This window comes from Natator depressus, chromosome 4, assembly GCF_965152275.1.
Source record: "Natator depressus isolate rNatDep1 chromosome 4, rNatDep2.hap1, whole genome shotgun sequence".
In the NCBI taxonomy this organism is placed as follows: Eukaryota; Metazoa; Chordata; order Testudines; family Cheloniidae; genus Natator; species Natator depressus.
The window spans coordinates 98,951,759-98,979,235 of NC_134237.1; the positions used below are offsets into that span (position 1 = coordinate 98,951,759).

Consider the following 27,477-nt stretch of genomic DNA (forward strand, 5'->3'; position numbering starts at 1 on the left):
ATAGGTTACCTCTATGGAATAATAACTTTGGTGGAGGGGACTAATGGGGGGAAAGCTCTGATTAGGGTTCAGTGCCTTCTAGGTAAGCTTCCACAAAAACATCTACCTTAATGCAGTGTCTTTACCTCTGCACACTGTATTAGTGAATGTATATTGTGTTACTGAAATTTGCTGTCCACACTTTCAAAAAGGATGGTGACAAAGGTATAACAAAATCCAAAGATTGGAAACTGAAGCTAGACAAACTCAGGCTAGAAATTAGGTGGAACTTTTTAGCAGAAAGGATAATTAACCATTGGAACAACTTACCTAGGAATGTAGTAGATGTTCCATTACTTGCAGTCTTAGAAAAACATCCAGTCTTGATGTAGAAAGAGAGGCTGTAGCTCAAACAAAAGTTATGGGCTGGATGCAGATATAATTTGGTGAGGTTCTTTGGCCTGCATTATGCTGAGGTTAGATAGAAGATCATGGTGGTCCCTTCTGGTCTTAAATCTATGAATACAAAACTCTGTGTACAATGAGTTGTTTTGAATGCCTATCTAGTGATTATAATAGCATAGTACAGGTGTACTCATTTCATAATTGTTTGTCAATTAATAAAAATAAGGGAACTATCCTTATTGAAACACTTTTTTACCTGATTGTCCTTTAAAACTGTTTTCCTACTGAACCATCTGGACATGACCTACGTCAGCTGAAGGTCAATGACTTGATATGTAAATTAGCAATGTTTAACTACCAGCCTTGCAAACACTACCTAGGATTTCTTATTTCTTATTCTTTATATAATAGCAGCACCCAACAGCCCTATTATATTAGAAACATAAGCAGACATGACCCCTACCCTGAAGAGCTTAAAAATCTAATGTCCTGATCCTTCAAATTGTTCAATAAGATCCCTAACTTCCATGGGGCTCTGCATGGGCACTGGAGTCTGCCCAAATGGGACAGATAGGTGGACACCCCTCACCAGAAATAAACTGGGAGGAGAGGTAGATACGCTGGAGGGTAGGGATAGGATACAGAGGGACCTAGACAAATTGGAGGATTGGGCCAAAAGAAATCTGATGAGGTTCAACAAGGACAAGTGCAGAGTCCTGCACTTAGGACAGAAGAATCCAATGCACCGCTACAGACTAGGGACCGAATGGCTCGGCAGCAGTTCTGCAGAAAAGGACCTAGGGGTTACAGTGGATGAGAAGCTGGATATGAGTCAACAGTGTGCCCTTGTTGCCAAGAAGGCCAATGGCATTTTGGGATGTATAAGTAGGGGCATTGCCAGCAGATCGAGGGACGTGATCGTTCCCCTCTATTCGACACTGGTGAGGCCTCATCTGGAGTACTGTGTCCAGTTTTGGGCCCCACACTACAAAAAGGATGTGGAAAAATTGGAGAGAGTCCAGCGGAGGGCAACAAAAATGATTAGGGGACTGGAACACATGACTTATGAGGAGAGGCTGAGGGAACTGGGAATGTTTAGTCTACGGAAGAGAAGAATGAGAGGGGACATGATAGCTGCTTTCAACTACCTGAAAGGGGGTTCCAAAGAGGATGGCTCTAGACTGTTCTCAGTGATAGCAGATGACAGAACAAGGAGTAATGGTCTCAAGTTGCAGTGGGGGAGATTTAGGTTGGATATTAGGAAAAACTTTTTCACTAGGAGGGTGGTGAAACACTGGAATGCGTTACCTAGGGAGGTGGTAGAATCTCCTTCCTTAGAAGTTTTTAAGGTCAGGCTTGACAAAGCCCTGGCTGGGATGATTTAATTGGGGATCGGTCCTGCTTTGAGCAGGGGGTTGGACTAGATGACCTCCTGAGGTCCCTTCCAACCCTGATATTCTATGATTCTATGGAGAGGAAGGTGTTAATGGAGGCCTCATGGGCCTGCCACTCCATCCCAGAAAGGAGCAGTGGAGGTGAGTCCTCCAAGCAGCCTAGGCTGTATAGGAAGCAGCCAGTTAGAGGGTGGCTACATGGAGCAGCCATTGAGGGCCTAGTGGGATCACATACAAGGGAGCTGCAGGGCAAAGAAGGTGCTGGGGCCTTGGGGAAGTGGCCCACGGAATTGAAGCAGCAGAGACAGAGGTTAAAGAGGCCTAGCAGGAGGCTTCTATCCACAGAGTCCCTGGGCTGGGGCCCAGAATAGTGGGCAGGCTCAGGTGCCCCCACCCGCACTTACCACTGGGGAAGTGGCTTGACTCTTGATGGAGATACTCCCCTCCCCTTCCCAGCAGGGGGAAAACATGGATGGTGACATGGCTGGAGTGTCAAGTCATGAAGAAGACGCTGTGGTACTTGGACTGAGGTGGGTCTGCAGACATTGATGATGGGAGAGACACCACCAGGAGATGATACATCAGCTGCCAGAGCTAATCCCTATGATGGCTAACAGGTGCTGCTGTGGTGAATGGACCCAGTGAGAGGAACTCATTGCAGGATCAAAGCTTAATTAAAAATATGATGCAACAAGTGATTCTAGCAAACAGGAGGAGAAGAGATGGAGGGTAACAGTACTAGAGTCATGCTCATATAAGTGATCAGTGAGTGCAACTTGATGATGCTGAATCAGTCACATATTTTAAGGATATTTCAAAATGATTATTAGTAAGCCATAACCCCCTGGTCTCCTGGAACATTAGATGTGCTCATGTAAGCCGTTTTGTAAAATCTATTTTCTGGATTTTTTTTAAATCTGAAACTTGAATGTCAAAAATGCTAGGCTACCTGAGATCCATATTGTTAGTGGCAGCAGGATGTATTTTCAAGCTGCTCTCTAGACTGTCGTTTCTATTCAGCAGTTTGCCCTGCCTGCTGCCTCCTCTTATTGATCTGTCAGTGAGTCATTTTGATATTTCAGCTTCTTTTATAAAAATTATAGGGGGGAGGAATAATTGGGCTTTAGTATTAAAGTTTGGCTAAAGATGTGGAAATACAGTTAGATTTGGTGACTAAAGGGATGGAACTTAATGAATAGGGCATTGTTCTGCTGTCTCTCAGGGCCAGATTTTCAAAGTAACTCCAGCACGCACAACCAGGTACAGACATTTCAAAAATGCTCAGCTCCTGTGTAGGCACCTGTCAAGGTTCCTTCCCCACTCTGAACACTAGGGTACAGAGGGGACCTGAATGAAAAACCCCTTAAGCTTATTTTTACCAGCTTAGGTTAAAACTTCCCCAAGGTACAAACTATTTTACCTTTTGTCCCTGGACTTTATTGCTGCCACCACCAAGCGTCTAACAAAATATAACCGTGCAAGAGCCCACTTGGAAATGTCTTTCCCCCCCAAAATCCCCCCAAGCCCTACACCCCCTTTCCTGGGGAAGGCTTGATAAAAATCCTCACCAATTTGCATAGGTGAACACAGACCCGAACCCTTGGATCTTAAGAACAAGGAAAAAGCAATCAGGTTCTTAAAAGAAGAATTTTAATTGAAGTAAAAGAACCACCTCTGTAAAATCAGGATGGTAAATACTTTACAGGGTAATCAGATTCAAAACATAGAGAATCCCTCCAGGCAAAACCTTGAGTTACAAAAAGACACAAAAACCGGAATATACATTCCATTCAGCACAGCTTATTTTCTCAGCCATTTAAACAAAACAGAATCTAACGCATATCTAACAAGATTGCTTATTAACCCTTTACAAGAGGTCTGACCTGCATTTCTGCTCTGGTCCCGGCAAAAGAAAAAACAGACAGACAGAGAGAACCCTTTGTTTCGCCCCTCCCCCCAGCTTTGAAAGTATCTTGTCTCCTCATTGGTCATTTTGGTCAGGTGCCAGCGAGGTTATCTTTAGCTTTTTAACCCTTTACAGGTGAAAGGGTTTTTTCTTCTGGCCAGGAGGGATTTAAAGGTGGTTAGCTTTCCCTTTATATTTATGACAGCACCTGAAGTAAGGACCAGATTTTCAGTAGTGTTCAGCGCCCAGTAGCTCCCATTGTGACACTTTCTGTTAGATTTGTCAAGAGAGCTCAGCACCCACTGTGCACACACTATGCTGAGTTTTCTTGAAAATCTGACTGCAATTATAGGAGCTGAGAACATGTGCCTTAATGTTCCTATGTTCATGACACAGGATGCAGATTTCAAGGAGAAAATTTTAGATATCCATAGGATTGTCAGTTACATTGACTTCGGAATGGTTAAATTTGAAGCCTTCCATCCAGTGTCCTGCAAATTTAGGCACTTTACATAAGGCATTGACAGGTTTTGCCACTGACACTTCTATGTTTAGTTATTGTCCATGTTTATTTTCAATTTCACAATTGACCTTCTGTCACTGTGCCTCAGTGGCTCACAGCTGAAAATACCTGAATCAGAACAAATTGCTGAGAAATGGCTCAGAACTGAGAGTACCAATCTCAGGACACACTGTCAGAAAACAGGGCAGACGCCCCAAACTGGTGGCATATTCCAGAATTAGATTTCACCAAGCCAGTAACAACTATACACTCCTGAATCATTATGCCAGTATTACCATAATGTCACAAACAGTCCCCTTTAGGTTCTCCAGCACATCTTGCCTCCCAGACAAACTGGACTTTGGGGTCAGGAGTGATTGTTGGTTTTAATAACCTTTTATCACAAAGGCCCAGTCATTTACCCCAGGTCAATGGATACTCAGGATCTCACACCGAAGACAACACTATAGCCAATTTCTCTAGTAAACTAAATATTTATTAGCTAAGAAAAAGAAATGAGTTATTGAGAGGTTAAAGCAAGTAAGATACATTACAGGTGAGTCCAAGTTTTTAGTCCAAATGATAGCAGAGATGTGGTTTCCATACTTGCTAGATCTACATAAGTCTCTCAGGGTTATCCAAAATAGTGTTGGGCACCTCTGTCCAATCGCTCAGAATTTCCCTGTCAGAATCCATCAGTCCAGATATATAGGATCATTCCTTTAAGTCAGTGTGTATATATAGGTCCTGCTCACAGAAAACAAGTGGACAGGTGTCTTAAATCATGTGGGTCCTTTCTTTGATGAAGAATCAGCAATGCAGACAGTCTGGGAATTCCTTTTGTTGAATTCAACAGCCCATGCTTTGAAGTTTAGCATGCTTCTCATTTAGAGTTCTAAGGCTTCAATCCCAGTTAATGGGCAATCCAATTACAGAGACATACATAAAGTATTTAGTTATAGCCATCCAGACCATCTTTCATTAGTTTTTATGAATAAGGCTGTGAGTATTTCACACAGGTCACTGATTCCGTGACTTCTGCAGCTGGGGCGGCCCCAGGGACCAGCTGAATTGGCTGCTTCTCAGGTGGCCCCAGGCATCTGGTCCTGGGCACTGCCCTGGAGCAGTGGTCCAGTAGTACCAGCAGTGCCCTGGGCCACCTCTCTCTGCCCGCCCCGCATCGCCCCTCCCGGAGGGCCCCCACAGACCAGCAGTATCTGCTGGTACATCCTCCCTTCCCCAGCACCTAAGATTTAGTTACAGGTATTTTTTAGTAAAAGTCATGGACAGCTCCCTGGCCATGATTTTTGTTTATTGCCCATGGGCTCTCTGACTTTTACTAAAAATACCCATGACTAAATCATAGCCTTATTTATGAACAATGTGATAGCCAGAAACAGTCCTTCATTAGTTTTCATGCAGTTTTACACATTAAGTAAATTCTCATTTAAATGCTAATACCTTCTTTGATCTAGGGCTAAGTACAAAGATAGCATTCACATGAAAAACAATACTATAACATTCCTTTGAACTATTCTAACACAGAAATGAATTAGTACACTTAACGCTACTTTGAGATTCACATCCACATGAATTGTTCTAACTCTGACCTGAGCTGGTCTGTCAGCATCACAGGTGCTATCTCTTGTGTCAACAAATGGTGAGCAGATTTAACCAATTAGCAGACTCCTGAAGATGATGTCTGGAATCACTATGGCTGCATTACTGCAGCCAAGACTTGAATGGGGACCTCCTGGTGCACTGACAACAACTTTGTCAAGTGAACCAGAACTGTAATAGTTGCTAGGATCAGTTTCTCTTGGCTGTAAATTAAAACTTTATAATTTTTAACATTTTCCTCTCTGTCTGCGGGCTGCATGTTGAAGTTAATCCTATCCTTGTTGCTTGTCAGCTGGTGGCTGGATATGGCAGCTATCTTCATGAATTAATAGTCTCCTGGCAAGTGACTGGATTAAACTTGTATGGCACCTGCACATTCCCAAAGATGAGATTCAAGCTGCTTCCAGGGACTCTGTAGGCAGTGTGTAGCTGGGTATTTTTAAAAAGGTGGTAAGTTTTTTTTTTTAAGATTTTTTTTTCCCCACATTTTTCACAAATGGAGAGAATTTTTCAAAAATCTCTAAGAGGTAACCCAAATACATGATCGAAAATGGAATCTTTTCAAGACCAATTGAGTAGATGTGCTAAGTTTTATCAGGTGAAAGTCACTCTCTTTGCATTCCTTACAGTACTTTTAACTAGAGGCTTACCACAATTGTTTACTATGGTCACGTGCCATGATCTAAAACAGGATGTGTGTTTGAACAGACATGCTGAGTGGATGACATTGAACTTGGGTCAAAAATTCAGCATGCGCTTCTTTAGGACACCTGTTTTGAATGCTATCCAAAATTACCATTTTGATGAGAGTTATCTATTTTTGCCAAAATATAACAATGCCATCCTGTGAGGAGGAAAAGGAGCTGTTTAAGGGTAGTAGACAGAGCCAATTCTCCCAGTTAATGTATAGTGGTATATATTTTTGTGGATCAGATTTTTTTTTTTAATTTAAGGCATTAAGTACATTCACATGCGATCATATTCTACATCACATGTAACCAAAATGCATTTTTCAACAGTTTTGACTTATTCATGGATCTCTATCTTTAGTGACTGATTGTAATATAATCAATAAAATGGGAACCATTTGTTATTAAACACCTTCATTATCAAGCACCTGTCTTATATAAGAGGAGCTGCTGCCCTAATTAATTCAGGTATACAGCTACTTTCCCTTAGTGTCTGGGCAGAAACTTGCAATAACAACCTCTCATTAAGTGACAGCACTATTGTTCTTCCTTCTTCAGAGTAAAATAAAATGCTTATGCTTTTGTGGGAAACAATGTCCTAATTTCAAATGAAAACATTCTTACATGTTATGTTCTTTCTGATAAGTACAAAAAAAGTCATTCCAAAATTCTGTTAATTGTCTGAATGAGTCATCACAATAATCCCTTGAGATAGATTCCTCTTCATCCCTAAAGGCATTTGGCAGACAGGTTTATAAGCATGATGGACAAGTCTGCCACAGCAACTGCACCTAGCAATTTCCACTCTGTGGCCCAAAAAGGGGATCCACTCTCCAGTCCAGGCTCTTCCGCCATCACTTCTCTTGGTGGAGACCTACATCTCTCTCTATCCCTCCTGACTGGGATATTTCCAGGCTGGAATCACTATGGCTGCATTACTGCAGAGTCAGAGTCAAACCAATGGTCAGAGCTGGAATTGGAAACCAGGGGTAGGGACCAAGAGCAAGGAAGGAGAGCAAGGCTCAGGGGTTGTGCAAGAAGGCAGGGTCCAAATGTAGCAGCCAGATAGGAATTTATCCAATTCATGGACAACTTCCTGTGCCACCTTCTGACTTAAGTAGCACAGCTGGGCCAATTGGTGGGGCTGGATGGTCCTCAAATCAGGACACCCATGAGCAGTACCACTGGTAGGGTCAGGGTTCTGTTAGCTACTCAACTCACTAGTTACTAGCAAGCCTCAGAAGGGCTGCCAGGACGTGAGAGTTGCCTAGGACCCATGGATCAGGTAAAAGACCCATGGATAGTCTCTGAGGGCACTCCCTACCCAGGGGACTTTAAGGGAGTCACTGGACTGGGTTTTTAGGCTGTCTCTTATCACAGAATCATTGTATTAGAAGGGAACGCAAGGGTCATCTCGTCTAACTCCCTGAAGGATTTGTTGTGTCTAAACCAGCCAAAAAAGATAGCTATCCAGCCTCCTTTTTCCTTCAACATTCTCTGTGTAAAGTTGAAGTACTTATTCCCACAGCATCTAGTTGTCAGCTGTGTAATTTGGGCCCCTGTCACCACCTGGTTGTCCACCTGAAAGCAGGATACCCATTCTGGTGATTCCTGCACCCCTTGGAGAACGGGAGCTCTGCTGGTCCCATCTTTCCCCATGTATTCCACCCCGAAGGCAGTCATCTGTAGTGGTTGGAGCAGGAGTTAGAGTCAGGAATCGGCCAAGGATCAGAGCTGGTATCAGTCAGAGTCAAGGCAAGGGTTGGTGCCAGACTTGGAGACCAGGGGCAGGAACCAGGTGCAAAGCTGGGGAGTGGGGCTCAGGAGTCAGGCAAAAAGGCAGGGTCCAACATAGCAGCCAACCACAAACTCACCCAGGTGCACAGATGACTTCCTGTGCTGCCTTCTGGGTTAAATAGCACAGCTGAACCAGTTAGGGGGTACTCCTCCAATCAAGACACCTGTTAGCTGTGCCTGTGGAGGAAGCGGCAGTTCCATCAGCCACTCAGCCTACCTGTTACTAGCAAGACAGGATACAAAGGTTGCCTGTGGACCTGGGTTCAAGACCTGTGAATCCTCACTGTGGTCTGTAACATTTTGGTCAGTTTCCGCAGTTGGATTTAGTGTGTGGGTGCTGAGTGATGTTGGTGGTCTTAAACTCTATGGCTATGTGAGCACTGCACATCAGAGGCGGCAGTGTGTAGTGAATGTGTAGTTATGAACAGCAGGCTACAACACTAGGGAGGCGGTGGGGCACTACCTGGCTAGTAGCAGTGTAGAGGGGGAGGCTCAGTTGGGTGAGTAGAGAGTCATGTAAGTAGGGTATACACAGGTACACACCCACAGGTTTCTGGCATGACTTTACTCATCTATGCTGCTATTTATACCCATGCTTTGGGGCTCCCCATGCATGTACTCTGGATGCCGCTGAAATAAGTATGCAGTGTAGACATGCCGCCTTATTTCATTTCTCTGTACCTCATTTATTTATATTTTTATGAGGACAGTGCTTTCCTATATTAAAGGCCTCTTTTGAGGATCAAATCATTTGTTTTTGTGCATTTGGCTTGTGGATGATGATTGATTGCCATCTAAAAAGCCTATAAATAAATTTCAAAACCCCATATCCTTTATTAAATGGCTCACTGACACATTTTATGAGGCAAAGGGAAAGGTGTATGACAACAATGTGTATTTAAAATGTCCTCTATGTCAGAATAGTAAACAAAATTGTAGTGTTCTGTAACTGCCCCCCCCCCCCAAAAAAAAATTATACAAACCCATTTGTGGAAGTTCTAAATACAATCAGTAACTCTTTCTGTAAAAAGTCAGTGTTTGGGCATTTCTCTCAGTCTGTCTTGTATACTTAGTTGTTTAGTACTAAGTAACTAGCTTCTGCCCTAGCTCAGTCAAATTTCACTTTGGTATGGCCGTTCCCTCACAGTTACATTCCTCTGTCTTGACAAACTTGCAGCAACTCCGCTTTGTTTAGGGATAGGATTTTAATTTATTTCTGCTACTCAGAAAAACTCAGATTCTGCTCTCAGTTAAATGTATGCTACCCCACTGCAGGCAACGGGGTTACGTACATATATACAACAGAGCAGAATTTAGCCCTAGGTAGACTCTGTACCCCTCAATGCCCACCTATTTTCAGTTCAGTGAGTCTAAGCTCAGTGTGCACTCCTACTCAAGAGCTAATATTTGATTTGATTAGATGATGGTAAATCAATATCTGGAGGTCAGTATGAGGAATGTTTATTACTAGGGAAGCCCAATGTCATAGCAACCAGGGCCGGCTTCAGCGTTTTTCCTGCCCCAAGCAGCAAAAAAAACAAAACTAAAAACCTTGCCGCTGAACACGGGTTGCCACCCCAGAGCCCGACGTCCTGCCATCCCTTTACATTTGCCACCCCAGGCACCTGCTTGGTTTGCTGGTGCCTGGAGCAGGCCCTGATAGCAACCTACGGGTGACACTTCTTAAATACGAGTTTGAGTAGTTGGTTATTGCTCTTTCCTATAAAGATCCGAGCACTGTGGCGGTCACGTTTTCCTCCATATGGTCAATTTTGATTCGACTGTGGTTTGAATCTAATCATCCATGGCTATACATTGCTAAAGCACGGTTTTGAATGCTGCTGATGGAGAAAAGCTCACCTCATCCTTCTGGTGTAGGCTATGCTTTGACCTGAAATTTGTTTACTTGTTTATGTTCTTACATCACATGGACATGAAGTGTAGGTGAGAGAGGAAACTTTTGATACCTCCCTGCTCCAAAATCTGGAATTGAGCTGGGGAAAAAAATCACATCTTAGCCTCATGGAGGGCTACATTTTTGTGTGTGCGTTTTCCTGAAACAGAAAGGAAGAACCATGGGATGATGGGAATATGTACAGAATTTTGCATATATAGAGCCATGGAAGGAATGAGTCCTATGGTGTGTTTTGCTCTAGAGTAGAGTTATATTCATATTCCTGTCATAGAAACAATATGAATTTGAGTGTTCAAAGGGGAAGTTAAATGGAAAGTATCGTTCCAATATGGACCTTCAGCGGAAGCTAGCTGTTTGTTTGTTGTCCCATCTCATAGTCCGGCAGCACACTTCTGGGAAATACAACAGGAGTGAACTGCATGGGCTAAGGAAGATGTGGAGAGAAATCTTGGCCAATGCCACTGTGTGAGACTTTCTCCTATTTTGGCTAAACTGTTGAACAATCTAAAGGAGGCTCAGTCAGTACAAAGTGAGGTTTGGAAGATCTCTGTACAGAAAGGAGAGCCTTGCCCGGGCAAGTTAAGGAACAGCTTCAGTCTGATTGCAATAATGTTCTGCGTGCTAATCTTAAGGGAGTGTTTCTGTATCAGACAAATTTTCCATCCATTCAGAGTCCAATATATTATTGGACTGTTACACCCCATCACATGGCATATGGTAATTGCTATTCTGTTATACAGTGATAGCTGACGTTTTAGCATTTGAACTGCATTAGTCCTCCTAGTTTACTGAAAGTGATTGAACAGAAACACTAAGCATTGGCAATTGATGTGTGGCAATTTTGTCATTGCTGGATAAGGTTTGGCTTGTATCCTTTTGTTGCAGAACTGTAGGCAAAGTCAGTGAGTTAATAACAGTAAATCAGGAAGAAGAAGGACGTGAACTTTGCTTCACACTGATTCAATTAATTCTGTCCTATTGATCTTCATAAATGTAAGCAATGGCTCTTCTGTCTGAGCCCTCATGTTGGTATCCTTCCCTCTCTAAGTATCTGAATGTGGGTCTAATTTGTATTTTGTTCAGTTGTTTGATATTTATACACCTCTGAACTTAACTTGAATGAAACCCCTAACAACAGAAGGGGAGACGCTGAAAAGAAAAGAAGTATTGCTGGTCAGGAATTTTTTGACAAAGTGGTGGTGGTGGTGGTGGTGGTTGGGAAATACTGAATCATCAAAAATGAAACATCATGGGAAAGGGCCAGTTTTGACAAATTTATTGTTTCAAATATTGCCTGGAAAAAGTTTTGAAAATGTCAGAATGTCCCATTTTGACTTTCAAAATGCAAAATTCCATTTTTTGATGTGAAACTATTTTTCTGTTTAGAAATTTAAGCTAATTACAGTAATAAAATTTTACTGTCAAAACTGAAAGGAAACAGAAATAATTAAACAAAATATTTCAGCTGACCTGAACCTAAATTTTTATTTTTGTTTGGATGGTCACTTTGCAAAAACTTTCAAAATTTCAAGCTTTCCAGACAAGGAAAAACTTTCCAGGAACATTTTTGAGATTTGGAATGGGAAAACAATTTCCTGCCCAGCTCTAGAAATACATTCTTTGTTCTCCTATTTCTCAGTTTGTTTCATATAGATTTCTCTCAGCTTCCATTCAGATAGAGCTCATATGTATTTTTCATGTATATATCTAGTCTTTACTTTCATTTCTCATGCTCAAGACTTTTGGAGTGCCCCAATTATAGGATATGAACTTTATTAGTGATGCAATGCTGTTACAGCAGAAAGCTAGAGAGACTTAATGACAGCCACTTCACCTGTGTCTATTGCATGTACTTCTTTAGCCCTCAAGCAATTCTCACTTTTGTCATAATAGCTCCTAAATCTTCTGACCTGGGACACAGAAAGAACACAGCCACCTAGTGAACTTGCTAACAGGAAGTTCTCCGGGAAAAATTTTGTTTAGAATCCTCACTAGTATGTAGGGGAAAAAGGAAGTTCCTTATCTTATCATTCTGACGTATGGAGATGGATTATCTTGTAAAATTCTCAGTCCTGGGTATTCTGCTCCTTGGCATTAAATAGGTGAAACTCCCCGATCACTAACGGGTTAAAGCATGAAGCTTGGAGAATTCTGCCTGTCTTACCCTAGGGAACACAAGATTCAAGGAGTGATAATCCTGCCCAGCTGGTATCTTTAGAAAATCTTTCTTCCTTCTCTGTGTACCACAAACAGTGTGGAGTTGTTTGATTTTGCTGTTGAAAGTAAACCTTTTGCTCTCCAAGTAACAATTGGGTCCATATTTATACCTTTGAATAGCTAGTCTTGCAGAAAATCCAAACACATTATAGTCGGATATTTTTCTGAAATTTCCCACTCTCTCCTTAGGTTTGTCTACTAATGTATTAGACAGTGGATAAAGAATAATGTCGGAGCTGATCCTGAGTCCACTGTTTATTGGTAATGCTCATCTCAGCTATTAGGTATTAATACTGTGTGGGACTTTAGGATTTGTTCCAAGTACTAGAAGCTGTCAAAGTGTAAGGAGCTCAGAGATGACACTGCAAAAGCAACATTTATTGGTTCTAATTACTGAGACTTCTTTCTTTCCCTTGGAAATAAAATTAAAAGTAAACCCATCCAACATTACAGTAAGTTTTAAAACAACATAAAATGTTTGGCTTTATGCAATACACAGAATAAAAGTTGAGGCAAGCTTCACCATATCTGAAATTTTTGATAGGCTAGTGCACCTATTGCATTGTTGTCTAAAGTGGATTTTTTTTTTTACAGTAGAAGTTAAAATAACTATAGCTAGCACTGCGAGTGGCTTTTCATTCATAGATCTGAAAGGGATTAAAAAAGCAAGTTAAGCATTATTATCGAAATGTTAGAGAAGCCCTAAAAACTGGCATAGCATTATCTTGTTTGTAAATGGTTTGAAGACCTACTCTAAGTCCAAAAGTCAGAATTTTATCCATAAACGCAATTTAGGTTAGAAATGACACATTGTGAATTTATCATTGGTAAATTTCCCAATTGATTACAATGTGCAGATGGTTTATACAACGTAATTAAACTATACATTACAAGTTTGTAATGGGCCTGACTCGCCATTGCTTTGCACCTTCACTAGTCATACTTGTGAAGTGCACACAAACCAGAACCACAGCATTTTTTTACATCAACTTTCTATCCATCTATCCTCAGTTCTGATATGATGCCCATTGCTGTACTGTCTGAGCATCTGAGGATGTAGTTATTCTCACAACACCCCACTTAAATAATTACCACTTTTTTACAGCAGGAGAACTACGTGACTTGTCTAAGGTCAAGGACGAGAAAGGTGGCCAGGAATTAGGGCCCTAGCCTAGGATTTGGGAGACTCCATTTCAATTGTGTGCTCCACTTCAGACTTACTGTGCGACCTTGGGCAAGACAGTTAAACTCTGTGTCTCAGTTCTCCAGCCTTAAAATGGGGATAATAGTACTTCCATAGATAACAGGGGTGTTGTGAGTATAAATACACTGTGAGGAACTCAGATACTAAGGCAATGATGCACATGTAAGTACCTATGATAGATTACAGAGGGAACCTGTGGAGGAGCAGGAAATTGAAACCAACCTTATCACTTCTTTGCATAGATGTAAATGACTGCACAAGGTGCAGAGCACTGGAGAATCAAAGTTCTTACAGAGAAATTGCATGTTATCCTTTATTACTGTATTTTTCTGCAACTGAAGCTTAGTTGAATAAGCTTTATGCTAGACACAGAGGCCATCTTGTGGTAGAATGTAGGTGGTAGCACAGAATGCTTGTAATTTGGAAGTAAAGTTAAAGTTCTCTCACAATAGTTTCATGATTGTGATTACGATTTATATTTGTATTACTGTAGCACCTAGGAACCCTCATCATGGACCACTCCATTATGCTAGTTTCAGCTATGTATTTTTACGATATCTAGAGTTGCTGCAGAATAAGTAACTATAGAGAGAAAGTACTCAAAATAATTGCTTTTAATGGACGACTAATGTGTTAGCACAGTAAGTGACCAAAATACAAGATAGCTAGATTCAATTGCTATTGACAAAATGATTGGCACCACTTAAATGTAATCTGGTCTTAGTGGGCTTTTTTCTTTTTAAGAAAAAAAAAAGAGTGCATATTTTTGCACTTATGTCTCACTGAATGGACCAAAGTAATTCTTTTGCTGTTTCTAAATTGCTTAAAAAAAGTGGTGGTTGACAGATTCAACCTGAAGAATTAATAAATTGTTTCTCTTACTCCTATTGTAAAGCTGTAGTTTTCTTACATGTGATAGCTACTTCGGGATTGTCTAATAACATGAGCTCCAATAACTGGATATCCGGAACAAAGTTACACAAGTTTCCTAAGGTGAAAACATCTAGAAATCAGTCTTTCAGTTGTCCATCTCAAACCAGTGTTTTTGCCAAGTGAATGCTTTATTCTCCCACTTGAACCTGAGCTCTTCCGAAAGATCACTTCTGCCACTCTTACGAAGATAACGAGATAGGAGTCGCTGTTTATCAGCTGATCTTGGAAGATTCTTTTTCCAGAAGCAAAGAAGCTCATAGATCTGATGTGTTAGATTATCAGGGCACTTCAGTCTAACAAGCTGAAGAGTGCTCCGACGGATAGGCAGGTGCAGAGAGAGCAATGATGCATTATCTTCTGAGAGCTCCTCTGCAAGCCAGTACAGCAAGTTATCCCACAGGGCCTCTGTTAGTCAAAATGTAAATGCTTAAAAGGTGTTATTTAGACTTTTTAAAATAATCTTACAAATATATTTTAAAAGAGCTATAAAATCATTTATTCCTGATGCCTTCTCCTAGACAAATGTTTAATTTTTAAAAAGATCTCCAAAGCTGAACATACTGTAGACTATGGGTGAAATCCTGTTCCCATTGAGGTCAGTGGGAGTTTTGCCACTGACTTAAACAGAGTTAGAATTTACCCTGTCTATGCCTGTAATTTTGCACTCTGGCACAAACTTTGATTATTAACGTCCCTGACTCAGTAATGATCATTATACTTAAATTGTATAGAGGAATCAGCAATAAAATGCAGCAGCTCAAATATTTTCTACAACAGACCAGGGAAGAGAACACACCTTCAACCCTCAGCTCCCGAGGAAAGGGCTGAGGGAAGGCAGGAACTTCTTTGACAACCACTGCCTGAAGGTTCCTCCCAGAGGGCCACGTCACTGGATGATGCAGGCCACTGCAAAGGTGGAGCAACGAGCGGCAGCAGACCTCCGTGGCAAGAGGGCTGCCACACCATGTTGAGCCATGAGGAGGCACCAGTGATGAGCTGACCCCCTTCACAGGACTATATAAGCTATTTGTTTCCCTGGTAAAGTTTCTCAGTAACCATTTTTTTTTCATTTCCTTTAATATCATTTATTTACATTCTTGTGACCTGACTATGACAGGGTCAGTTTAATAAATGAAAATATTGGCACCAACTAGATTAGTGTAACTTAATAAAAATAACTTTAACCATCTAGTGCAAAAAGTAGCTCTTACCTGATGAATCAGTAGAAATTCTTTTTGTGCTTTGTGGCCGGTTGATTAATTTTTCATGCTACCAAAGAAAAAGTATTTAGGGAGGGAAAATGAACAAATCTGCTTGGGGAGGGGGATATGAGGGTGGAAAACAGTAAATCAACATTTCAAGCTGAGTGCTGCTTATGCCATTACCACATACTGGGCCAGATTCAAAGCTACTGTAAATCAGCATACTCCAAATGAAATAATTGAAGCTAGGTCTCTTGCAGCAGCTGACAATGGGCCCACTGTACTTGACAGTATGTCTACACTGCAATCATAAGGTGTGATTTGGAGCTTGTGTAGACATGCCCAATTTAGCTTTAATCTAGCTAGCTAATTCAGAGGTGAAGGTGTGGCAGCATGGGCTTCAGCACTGGCTAGCTACTCAAGTAATTTTCCAGGGTTCTTATGGGCCTCAGTGCCCTGGTACTCACGTTATCTAGATCAGCGATTCTCAAACTGTGGGTCGGGACCCCAGGGTAGGTCAGGATCCCATTTTAATGGGGTTTCCAGGGCTGGCTTTAGACTTTCTGGGGCCCAGGGCCAAAACCCAAGCCTCACTGCCTGGGGTCGAAGTGGAAGCTTGAGGGCTTCAGCCCTGGGTGGCAGGGCACAGGTTACAGGCCCTCTGCCTGGAGCTGAAGCCCTTGGGATTTAGCTTTGGACCCCCGCCACTGTTAGGGGGCTCAGGCTTTGCGTCCTCTTCCCCCCCCCCCTCCTGGGGCAGAGGGACTCAGAGGAGGGGGGGGAGCTTAAGCTTTGGCCTCCCTCTGGGAGTCATGTAGTAATTTTTGTTAGAACGGGGTCATGGTTCAATGAAGTTTGAGAACCCTGATCTAGATTAAAGGTATTATATATATATATATATATATAGCTTGGGGTATCCTTTATGAACAAGTTGCTGCATTTGTGCAGATGTGCACAGTAGCAGATGTTCTAAGATATGATTCACATTGCTATCTATGTGTCATATGACAAATCTATTGTGAAGGGGGGTGTGTGTGTGTATATATATATGTGTATATATAACATGAAGGAATGGAGTCTAATTTCAGATACTGAAAGAAACGTGCCTGTGCACCCATGTGCACTTGGTACAAGTTGAACTTCTCTAATCTGGCACTTTCTGGTCCAGCAACATCTGTGGTCCAGCATAGGTGCCGACTCTGTGGGTGCTCCAGAGCTGGAGCAGCCACGGGTTAAAAATAGTGGGTGCGGAACATCCACCGGCACCAAGCTCCTTGCGAGCCAGTGGCCCTGTGCTTACCAACTCCTCTGCCTCCCTCCCAGTGCTTCCATAAACAGCTGATTCACGGCGTTCCAGCTCTGGGAGGGAAGGAGAGGATCTGGGGCCAGCGGCCGGGCCCCCAGGGAGGGGGCCATTCTGGGCGCAAAGCCTGGGGGCTGCTGCAGTACTTCCTGCACGTATGGAGACCTGCTGGCACTCTGCATTGACCTCCCGTGGTTCAGCAAATTCTCTAGTTCCAAGGCTGCTGGACTAGAGGTTCAACCTATACATGCAAGTGTCACTGTTTACAAAGATGATGATACCTAGCACATACCTAGAAATTGTTGGCTTATTAATTTCATAGCACAAGCTTTAGGAAGGGCACACTCTAATAAACATGTTTTGTGGGTTTCACTGTAAATGAGGAAATGTGTGAAACTTCTCAGATGTATAGATTAATCAATAGTTCTACCATTGCAGCTACACTTACTCTTTTATTGTCTGCAATATGTAATTTTAACACATTAAAAAGATCATTATAAGCAATGGTCTGTATTCTCAATGATAAAGTGCAGTATTTTTTCCTACTGCCCTTGATTCACTGAGTTGGGGAACAGAGCCAAAGTATCGCCTGCTTTATTCCCCTTTCCCTGCTCCCTTCTACCTGCTTGGGATGGGGAAATTAGAGGTATGTAGCCCCTACTCTTACCTCCCTCTAACAGCAATATGGGGACTACTAACATGGCGCTGCGTGACTTGGCCTCCACCTGACCTTACGTTAACAACCTTTTGAAAAGAGAGACTTCAAATGTTTAAAAATTGGAAAGAAGGAACTGAAATCCATGGGTATTGAGTTATGTATTCTAAAAGCCACCACAACCATGAATTCCCTACTCACCTAAGGTTTAGCCTCAACTCTGAGGCTGATTGCTAGCAGTCCAGAAGGTAGGGATCCTAATGTGGATTTTTCGCATGGCAGTGCAAAACCCAATCAATCTTGTATGCATCTGAGGGCCTAATTTATCATTGTAATACACAAGTTTTACAGCAATGCAACTCCCTTGCAGTCAGTGGAGTTGTACCAATATAAAATGATCACAAAGTGCTAGAAAAATAAAGTATTAAATGAAATGGGATGAGAATCTCTTCCAGAGGGGGCACTGTTCTTCTTTCAAGATGACAGTGGTCTTTCTTTTTGTCTTGCTCAAATAGGCAGTTATATTTAAACATGGAGTTTAATTTGCTAATGGGGATTTAGAGCCTCAAACTTTCGAAAAAGGTTTCCACAGATAGTATTTGTAGATGAACTCAGTTGCCTATGGGTTGACTTTAATCTGAACCACTTTATACACCTCAGCTTTAAAAAAAAAAAAAAAAAAAAAGTGAAAATGATGCGTATTAATGTAATAATATGTATATCTAAAAATTTTAAATCTGCCTTAAAAGACTAAAATCTATGATGAAACATCAGCTTCACCCAGAGTGTAACTGCACTGACTTTTGGCTCCAAATATTCTAGTTGAGCGTGTAAGTACTAGAATAGTCATAAACGGTTTTCTAGCCTAGAAGGCCATTCAATTAGCAAAAGCAGCTGCTTTTCTGAAGCATAGGATTACATGCTGTTTGACTGTTATACAGTCATTAGGGATAAAACTGTAGCAGAATAGCAATTTGACAATGCTTGAAGATATTGCTACCATACTGTAGAGTACATGCAAATCACTCTGATAGCCGTTCCATTCATTCAGTAATATAAAATTACAAAAGGCTCAGTGAGTTGGACCCCTTACACACAACCAGACTGTACTAGCATCTAAAGCAGTAGAACCAGAACGGGGGGGGGGAGGGGGAAGGAGGGGAGGAGAAATCACCTCTTGGAATCACTTGATTGATTTCACCTCATATTTAGTCCACTTTTACACCCATGTAATTAGCAGACTGTACTAGCATCTAAAGCAGTAGAAGCAGAACAGGGGGGAGGAGGGGAAACACCTCTTGGAATCACTTGATTGTTTTCTCCTCATATTTACTCCACTTTTACACCCGTGCAATTAGTCCTGATTTATACCAGTAGACTTGAGTTCAGAAACAGGCCTATTGTTTTCTCTTTGAGTTAAAAGGAAAAAGTTGAGGTAGATGCGACGAGGTATATTTGGCCCTTTGAGGCTCCCCCCTGGAGGCCCCACAGTCCTACCACTCCCTGCCCCAGGAAAGGAGCAGTGAAGGTGGATCCTCCAGGCCTGCCTAGAAAGGCTGCACAGAATCAGCAAATCAGAGCCCAGCTGGCTCAGATAAAAGGAACTGCAAAGCCTGCCCAGGTCAGTTCCTGGGTTGGTGCGTGCTTGTCAGCTTGCTTGTTGCTGGTCACAAGAGCTCAAAAAGAGAACCAGTAGATGAATTCTGGTGATATTTGCATTCAGTGAGGAGGAAGAGGCTCTGAGAACTTCAGCACTGAGGTACGGGTGAAGACAAAGGGGCTACATGGGAAAAGGCCCAGAGAATAGTATCAGGTAACCGAAGGAAGCAGTATGTGGCTGCTGTGAGGAGGGTCCCTGGGCCCAGGTCACCCCACCGGCCACAGGGCAGTGGCCTAAGCCCTGAGAAGGGGACAAGTCTCCTTTAGAAGCCCAAGCAAAGAGCTGGAATTAAAGGGCCCAGAAACAGGGCTGAACATCCTGGTGAGGGCATTCAGGTTGTTGGACTTTCCCTACCCTGGAAGGGGTTCATCCATTTTAGACTCTGTGGCTTGTCTGGAGGGCAGAGCTACTGAAGACCTACCTAGTGAGGTCAACAACCTACAGAGGTGCCTGGGGCAGGAGAGCTTGCAGCATCACATCCAGCTGACAGGAGGTACCCACTAGAGGTGAGTGTCATGGTAGGCAACAAAATTCTTAAATGCAGTTAAAACAAGATAGCTCCATCACGGGGTAGTGCTGCTGAATACCAATGTGATATTCTGGCACATAAAAATATAAATGTGAGGAGAATGGTCGTGGTTTGGATGACACCATTATTTTTTTAGAAACTCATTTTTCAGGAGTTTTATGTTGAAAAATAAGAAAAAAATGCATACAACACTGGAAGGTCCAAAACGTAACTTAGTTTGCAAACTTCTGCTTAAGACTGGACTTATCAGCAACTTCTTTTGATAATATTTTAACTTATTAAGGCCTGGGATATGGCCAGTTCTCAGTGTCATTCTGACTAAAATTGAGAAAATAGCTAATGCTCAGAGCAGGCAGGGGTACATGGAGTATTTCATTTCCACCATTACTGGTTCTCCCCATAATGGAGGTGCCAAAGAGGTCTGCTGTCAGAAGAGAGAAATTAAGGCCAAGGTTAATTGTGGAGGAAGATACTATTCAATGTGAAGAAGGGGTTACAAGGTTTGGGTCCAACAATTTCTAGGAAGAATGATTTTGACATTTAGAATTCCAATGGTCAGTGTACGTATAAGGTGCCACAAGTACTCCTTTTCTTTTTTCTTTGTACGTATCAAAGTTATCAAAGAAATCTGCTGACGGTATGCTTCCTATAATAAGGAAGGCTGAAAAGGGGTCTCTGTAGGTTGCTGGCTGGCTGGGTTCCTGTTGAATTAACTATCTAATGCTACTGGAATTTCATTGTAATACATGTATTTTTAATGGTGTATTACGGTGCCTACAGCCTTGGATAAGCATCTCTTTATTATTTTGAATCTAAATAAAATAAGGCTGAGTAATATCTTTAAATAAAAAATACATTAGCTGGGTGTAAAAGAAAGAGCTCTCTCGGAAGTTATAATAATTGGTTTACAGTCCAACTTGGTGAAAATAATTTTGTCCTATGCAATTATTCTCAATGAGCATTAAGGTGAAATCCTGATCCCAGAGAAATCTCTGGGAAAACTACTGGCTTCAGTGAGGCCAGGATTTCACCACTAGCATCTAAAACACATAAGCTTTTGCATTTCGGGGTGTGTGTGTGTGTTTTTTTTTAATTGGGGGTGAGGGTTGGGGGACATAACTATTTTTCAAAAAGTTAGCTATGGTTAAAAGTCTCATAATTTAAAAATGACACGTAATATTAACCTCAGACTTTCAAAAAATATTCTTTTGGGCAGAGATTGCACAAGAAGCATTCTGGACAGTAAAGAGCTTGGTGGTTTTTTCCCAAAGTTTTACAGGGTGCAGATTGGGCTTATAGGGAAAACTAGCTCACCACATACTAACTCACTATCATATCACTGTAATTAAACACACTTAAGGGGGAGCTGAATACAGATAACTGAAAATATTGTCAGGTGGGTAAGTAGTGGGTCATTTTAAAAGAGATCCCGTTTGTTCATGTCACCAAACAACCAAACTGTCTGCTTAGGGGATATTGTTGACTGGTATAAAGTGTTGTGGGTCAAAATAATGGTGGCTTCTGTACTGAGATAATTGCTCAGTGTTTTCCTTTATTATTGCTATTGGTCTTTCACTTTCATGAGTATGAAGCTTAATCCACAAACAATATTTAAATTAAATCCAGAGTTTGTGAGAGCAAAGTGGTAATTATTTACAGTTCCAAATAGTGATTATAGAGAAAAATACATGAACTGAGAGGCCAGATTCTCATTTTATTTACACTACTGCAGTTCTGGGGTAACTACATTATAGTGGTGGATGTGAGATGTTTTAAGTGTTGTTAAATTTACATCCTGTAGATGCCAGTGTCATGTCTACATTTGCCTTATGTGAAACATGTTTTGAGAAGAAAAGGTCAAAAGCCTGTGGTTAAAGAATAAGCAGTTATGGTATAGAAGGAATGCTCATTATTGTAAACTGGATATTTTTTAGCTTAGATACACTGATCTAAGTGTAAGAAGAGTTATGGTCATTTTAACAAACTATATTTTGTTGTAGTAGATTGCAATGCATTTTATTTGTCTAACTGGAAGAAAATTGGCCCTTTATTATCCCATAAAGGCCAAAAGCCAGTGTTGTTAGGACTGATCCTGGATCTCAAAGAGGAAAATTTTAGCAGAATTTGGGGGATGGGTGCACGTGTGGATTTAAGAATATATAAGCCCCTTCATTTTCCGTTTAAACTGATTTTTACTGAAAAATTCTTGAGCTCTAAAGAAAGTATTCCATTTTTTGATTTTTTCACCCTACTTTAGTATCATTCAAATATATAAAAATATTTTTTTAGGAAAATGCAATACATTGTATAATGTATATATTACAATAATGCATTAGTCTGTGTATATGCAAAGCTGCTTGTTGAAGTAAGGCTATGTATTAGTCTAGAAGATACACACAGCAAACTGGTTTCAGAGTAGCAGCTGTGTTAGTCTGTATTCGCAAAAGGAAAAGGAGTACTTGTGGCACCTTAGAGACTAACAAATTTATTTGAGCATAAGCTTTCGTGAGCTACAGCTCACTTCATTGGATGCATTCAGTACTTGTGGCACCTTAGAGACTAACAAATTTATTTGAGCATAAGCTTTCATGAGCTACAGCTCATGAAAGCTTATGCTCAAATAAATTTGTTAGTCTCTAAGGTGCCACAAGTACACAACAAACAGGCATGCTCACAAGCTCTGAAGTATGTGTGCATCTGAATGTACTGGCAGTGGTGAGCTGGAGCCGGTTCGCAAGAACTGGTGGTTAAATTTAGAAGCCCTTTTAGAACTGGTTGTTCCACGAGGGACAACCGGTTCTAAAAGGGCTTCTAAATTTAACAGCCGGCCAAAAGTGGCAACTTAGGCGCCGACTCCATGGGTGCTCCAGGGCTGGAGAACCCAAGGGGAAAATTTGGTGGGTGCAGAGCACCCACCGGCAGCTCCCCACCCCGGCCCCAGCTCACCTCCACTCCATCTCTGCCTCCTCCCTGAATGCGCCACCTCGCTCTGCTTCTCAACCCCACCCCCCAGCCGGCTTCCTGCAAATCAGCTGTTCGCGTGGGAAGCCGGGGCGGGCTGAGAAGCAGGCGGCGGCTTTGCACTCAGGCCCAGGGAGAAGGAGGTGAGCTGGGGGGAGGGGGGTGCAAGGAGGGCCACCCACATCACAGCAGGTAATCCGGGGGGGCTGCGCGCAGGGGAACCACTTCCCGCCCCAGCTCACCTCTGCCACCCTTGGCCTGAGCAGGAAGCCGCCACCTGCTTCTCAGCCCTCCCAGGCTTCCTGCCGAACAGCTGATTTGCAGGAAGCTGGGAGGGGGCGTGGAGAAGCAGAGCAGGGCGGTGCGTTCAGGGGAGGAGGTGGAGCGGAGGTGAGGTGAGCTGGGGCCGGGTGCGGGGTGTGGAGCTGCTGGTGGGTGCTCTGCATCCACCAAATTTTCCCCATGGGTGCTCCAGCTCCGGAGCACCCACGGAGTCGGCGCCTAAGGCGCCACTCTTGATGTGATCAGTTGGGGGGAGTGGCCACTCCCCCTACTCCCCTCCCCCCCAGCTATGCTCCCCCGACCCTAGGAGCCAGAGGGACCTGCCAGATGCTTCCTGGGAGCTGCCCCAGGTAAGCACCTCCGGGACTTCCCACCTCACCCCCCGGCAGGTCCCTCTGGCTCTTAGGGGTGGGGTGGGCACCCACTATGGTGGCCCATGAGACTGTCCTGCCTGGTTCTGGGGGCAGTCAGGAGACAGGGGAGGGGGGTGGATGGGGCAGGGGCCCTGGGGGGGCCTCAAGGAACGCGGGGGGTTGGATGGGGAAGGAGTCCCGGGGGGCGGGGATGGGCAACGACCCCCTCGTGGGGTGAGGAGGGAATCGGTTGTTAAGATTTTGGCAGCTCATCGCTGCGTACTGGTGAATCTCACACCCACTATGTAAACATTTCAAGCTGTTAGCAGATAATGCTTTAAAGGTTTGACACACTAAAATTGGAAGAAAACAAAAATCTGTATTAGAATATGTTTCAGAACACAAGGAAGCATTTGAAAGTTTTAAAAACAAACAGGAGAAAAGGATTAAATTGAGTGTATGCACTGCAAATGGTGTGGCCCAATTATTAAATGCAAACATTTATAGGCTAATAGTTCTAAATCTACAACAGTAAACTGTTTGTTCAAATTAAGCTTTATTTTGAGATTCGAGACATATTTTCTTAAATTCAGAGGTGGCATTGTGTTTTGAGTTCTGTTTCAGTTCTGCAGCAAATCACACTGATGAATGGAATTCAAATAATTAATCTACTGAATACTTCCCTCTTCCCCCACATCTTTCCGTCCACCAAAATAAACCCTGATATTTACCCAGAAAAATTAAGTGTTTTGAACTGATTTCCCCCTGTTTTTGTTGTGGTTGTAATAAACACTGATACATTTTCAGGAAAAATTAAATAAAATAAAAATTGTCAATGAAGGGCCCTAAGAATACAGAAAAAAATGTAGAAAAGTTTTACTTTAACCCTCTGAAAGACTTATCCATGATAAGGGGGAAGGGATAGCTCAGTGGTTTGAGCATTCGCTTGCTAAACCCAGGGTTGTGAGCTCAATCCTTGAGGAGGCCATTTAGGGTTCTGTGGCACAAATTGGGGATTGGTCCTGCTTTGAGCAGGGGGTTGAACTAGGTGACCTCCTGAGGTCCCTTCCAACCCTGATATTCTATGATCTTAGGATGACTGACCACAACATGGTGTCAAGCTAATCCAAATATGACACAAACTTCAGGACTACCTTTTGGAAGATAGACTGGGACCTTTCATTACGTCCGAAAGTAAGAGATTCACAAAGACGAACTGTGGACAGCATTTGTATATTATATATGAGAGTCATATAACTTAAAAAATTTTTTTCCAAAGCTGCTCTGTCCTCTTCATAAAAAGCAAGATGTTAGAAGTCCTTAGCCGGACAACCATGAGGTGGTTTCTCTGAACAGAGTGTGATGGCATTTATCTAAGTCTTATACAATGTGAACTAGCCAAGGGAAACAAGAACCCCTCTGCCTTCAAAGAAAAGAATGAATTCCCTTCCTAAAGACAGCAAGCTGAGTGAACTCCAAATTAGATACAGCTGTGCCCAAGGGGTGAGGCTCTGATTCTGAAGTGGTGTTAAGTGATAGGATAAGTGACTTACTTTCCTGTCTGTCTTCTACAGATTGACTCTCCTTTTCACCATCTGAGAGGGAAGAGGTTTTTTTGTTTTTGGTACTGAGAAGCTTACTAATTTTAATTGCTTTGCAAAATTGAATTATTGTAAGATCAGGAACTATGGCTGGCGTAACTCTGCTCCCATTGAAGCTGGTGGGAACAGTATAGGGCTAATGCTGAATGCTTCTGAAAATCTCATCCTAAAGCAAAGGAAGTACAAAGTACGAATAGTTTAAAACAACATTCTGTATTGACTACTAGTGTGACTCTTGTTCCAAATCAACCAAAGAGGGAAGAAAGATGCATCTTGAAAGCAAAAATAAACTCCACGTATATAATAGTGCTAAGGGCTTTAATACTTAATGCATGTTAAAAGGACAGACCCTTTCAGAGGGGCTATGACAACCGGAATAGTAGTCTACAAATAGACTGGGCTGTATTGTTATCCCTATAACACCAATACCATGCACACACTCTGCGTTATCAATATGCCAGAGATGAACAGTACTGAGTAGAATGAGCATTGTGTTTACTGTGCCTGTGAGATACATGGTAGTATAACCGCTGTACAGGATTAACGTAAACCTCATAGAACTGGGTAGAGAAGAAACAATGCAGCTTCAGTGTATCTGATAAACAGAAGTGGGTTACATATTCTGAAGAAACAATGCTGTAGAAGTGTATTATATACTTACTGTAATATGGCAAGTGTGTAATATAGGCAGGAAGTTAATTTGTGCATAGGGGGAAGTAACTGATTAAATTTCTTGATGAAATGACATAATTTTATTCTCTGCACACTAATGTGATAAGGGTATTGTAACTGCTTCATTAAGTACATCAAACACTGTGTATTAACATCACATGGAATTTGAAATTGCCTGCAGTAAGTTATCAACATTGCTATTGTAATTGCATTTGTAAGCATATGAAATTGTATGGCGGGCCATGAATGCTCACACTATTGGGGTTGGGGTGCAGAAGGAAGTGAGGACTCTGGAGTGGGGCCAGAAATGAGGGGGCTGGGCGGGGATGGGAGGTGAGGGCTCTGGGTTGGGGCTGGGGGTGAGGGGTTTGGGGTGCAGGAGCATGCTCCGGGCTGGGACCAAGAGGTTTGGAGGGCAGGAGGGGAATCAGGGCTGGGGCAGGAGGTTGGGGGGCAGGAGGGTGGCTCAGGGGTGCAGGGTGCAGGCTCCAGGCAGCGCTTTCCTCAAGTAGCTCCTGGAAGCAGTGGCATGTCCCCACTCCGGCTCCTACGTGGAGGTGCAGCCAGGCGGCTCTTTTGTGTGCTGCCCCTTCCGCAGGCACCGCCCCTGCAGCTCCCATTAGCCATGGTTCCTGGCTAATGGGAGCTGCGGGGGCAGCACCTGGGGTGGGGGCAGTGGGCAGAGCAGAACCCCCTTGCTGCCCGTAGGTGTAGGAGCTGGAGGGGGGACATGCCACTGCTTCCAGGAGCTGTGCGGAGTGGCCCCCAACCCTACTCCTCAGCTGGAGCGCCAGAGCAGGGCAAGCCCCAGACCCTGCTCCCCAGTGGGAGCTCAAGAGCTGGATTAAAACAGCTGGTGGGCTGTAGTTTGTCCACCCCTGACTTATATGCATATACCTATCCTTGCTTGTCTAGTTTTTACTTGTTTTATTAAGATGCTTTTGTTCTTTAGAAGCCAAAATCAATGGGAAGGACCTACATATAATTAAAATTTGTGGATCGCACCACTGAGCTTAAAAATTAGGATGAACGTTTTATAACAACTTGGCCTACAGACCTTTTTGCCATGTTAGTAATTTTAGATCAGGTTATAAAGCACCTTAGCTAATCAAAATCTTCCTTTTTGCTACTAGAATATTAAACTGAGTAATCCATATTATCAGACTCATGGAACCCTTGTCCTCTGCTATGCCATTCTGTTTTTGACTCTGTCGCCCTCACTTCCAATGGCATGAGTCAAACTGTGCACTCTCGACCTGTGCCCACTGACTTCCCTGTAAGCTCTTCTGGGCAGGGGCTGAATCTTTTTTTTATGTATTTTGTTAAATGCCTACCAGAATTTTTGGTGCTATAAAATAATAACAAATCATCCTAGCTTTGCTATGCTATCCCAAATCACATATAAAGATCAAAGAATTATGACACAAATTGATAAAAATACAAAAATGATTGGCTTTCATTGTAAGCCAGATTTTGACTCAGTCAAAACAAAGTGGAAGGAAAGGCCTGGTGCTTACTCACATTCAGCATTGCACAAACTATTGCAAGAGTGTTTCTTTCTTTGGCTCATATCTCTTTGTAGCAGACTCTTGGATGGGTTGTTAGCAGGGACTGAATCCAGAATCAAACAATCAAAATATAAATCCTGTACTGTTTGAACTAAACCTATTAGCTGGAAATAGCAGCAGCCTCAAACTT

At 42.5% G+C, this 27,477-nt stretch overlaps 1 protein-coding gene across 1 annotated transcript in view; it reads right to left on the reverse strand.

The window, feature by feature from the left end:
• Window positions 1-14,646: 14,646 nt before the first annotated feature.
• Window positions 14,647-27,477, reverse strand: part of DTHD1 (death domain containing 1) — a 45,785-nt gene continuing 32,954 nt past the window's right edge. Inside the window, exons 9-10 of the mRNA XM_074950124.1 lie at window positions 15,773-15,830; window positions 14,647-14,966 (exon numbers count right to left, since the gene is read on the reverse strand). Coding sequence (XP_074806225.1) covers window positions 14,647-14,966; window positions 15,773-15,830 — 378 coding nt within the window. The remainder of the gene's footprint in view (window positions 14,967-15,772; window positions 15,831-27,477) is intronic.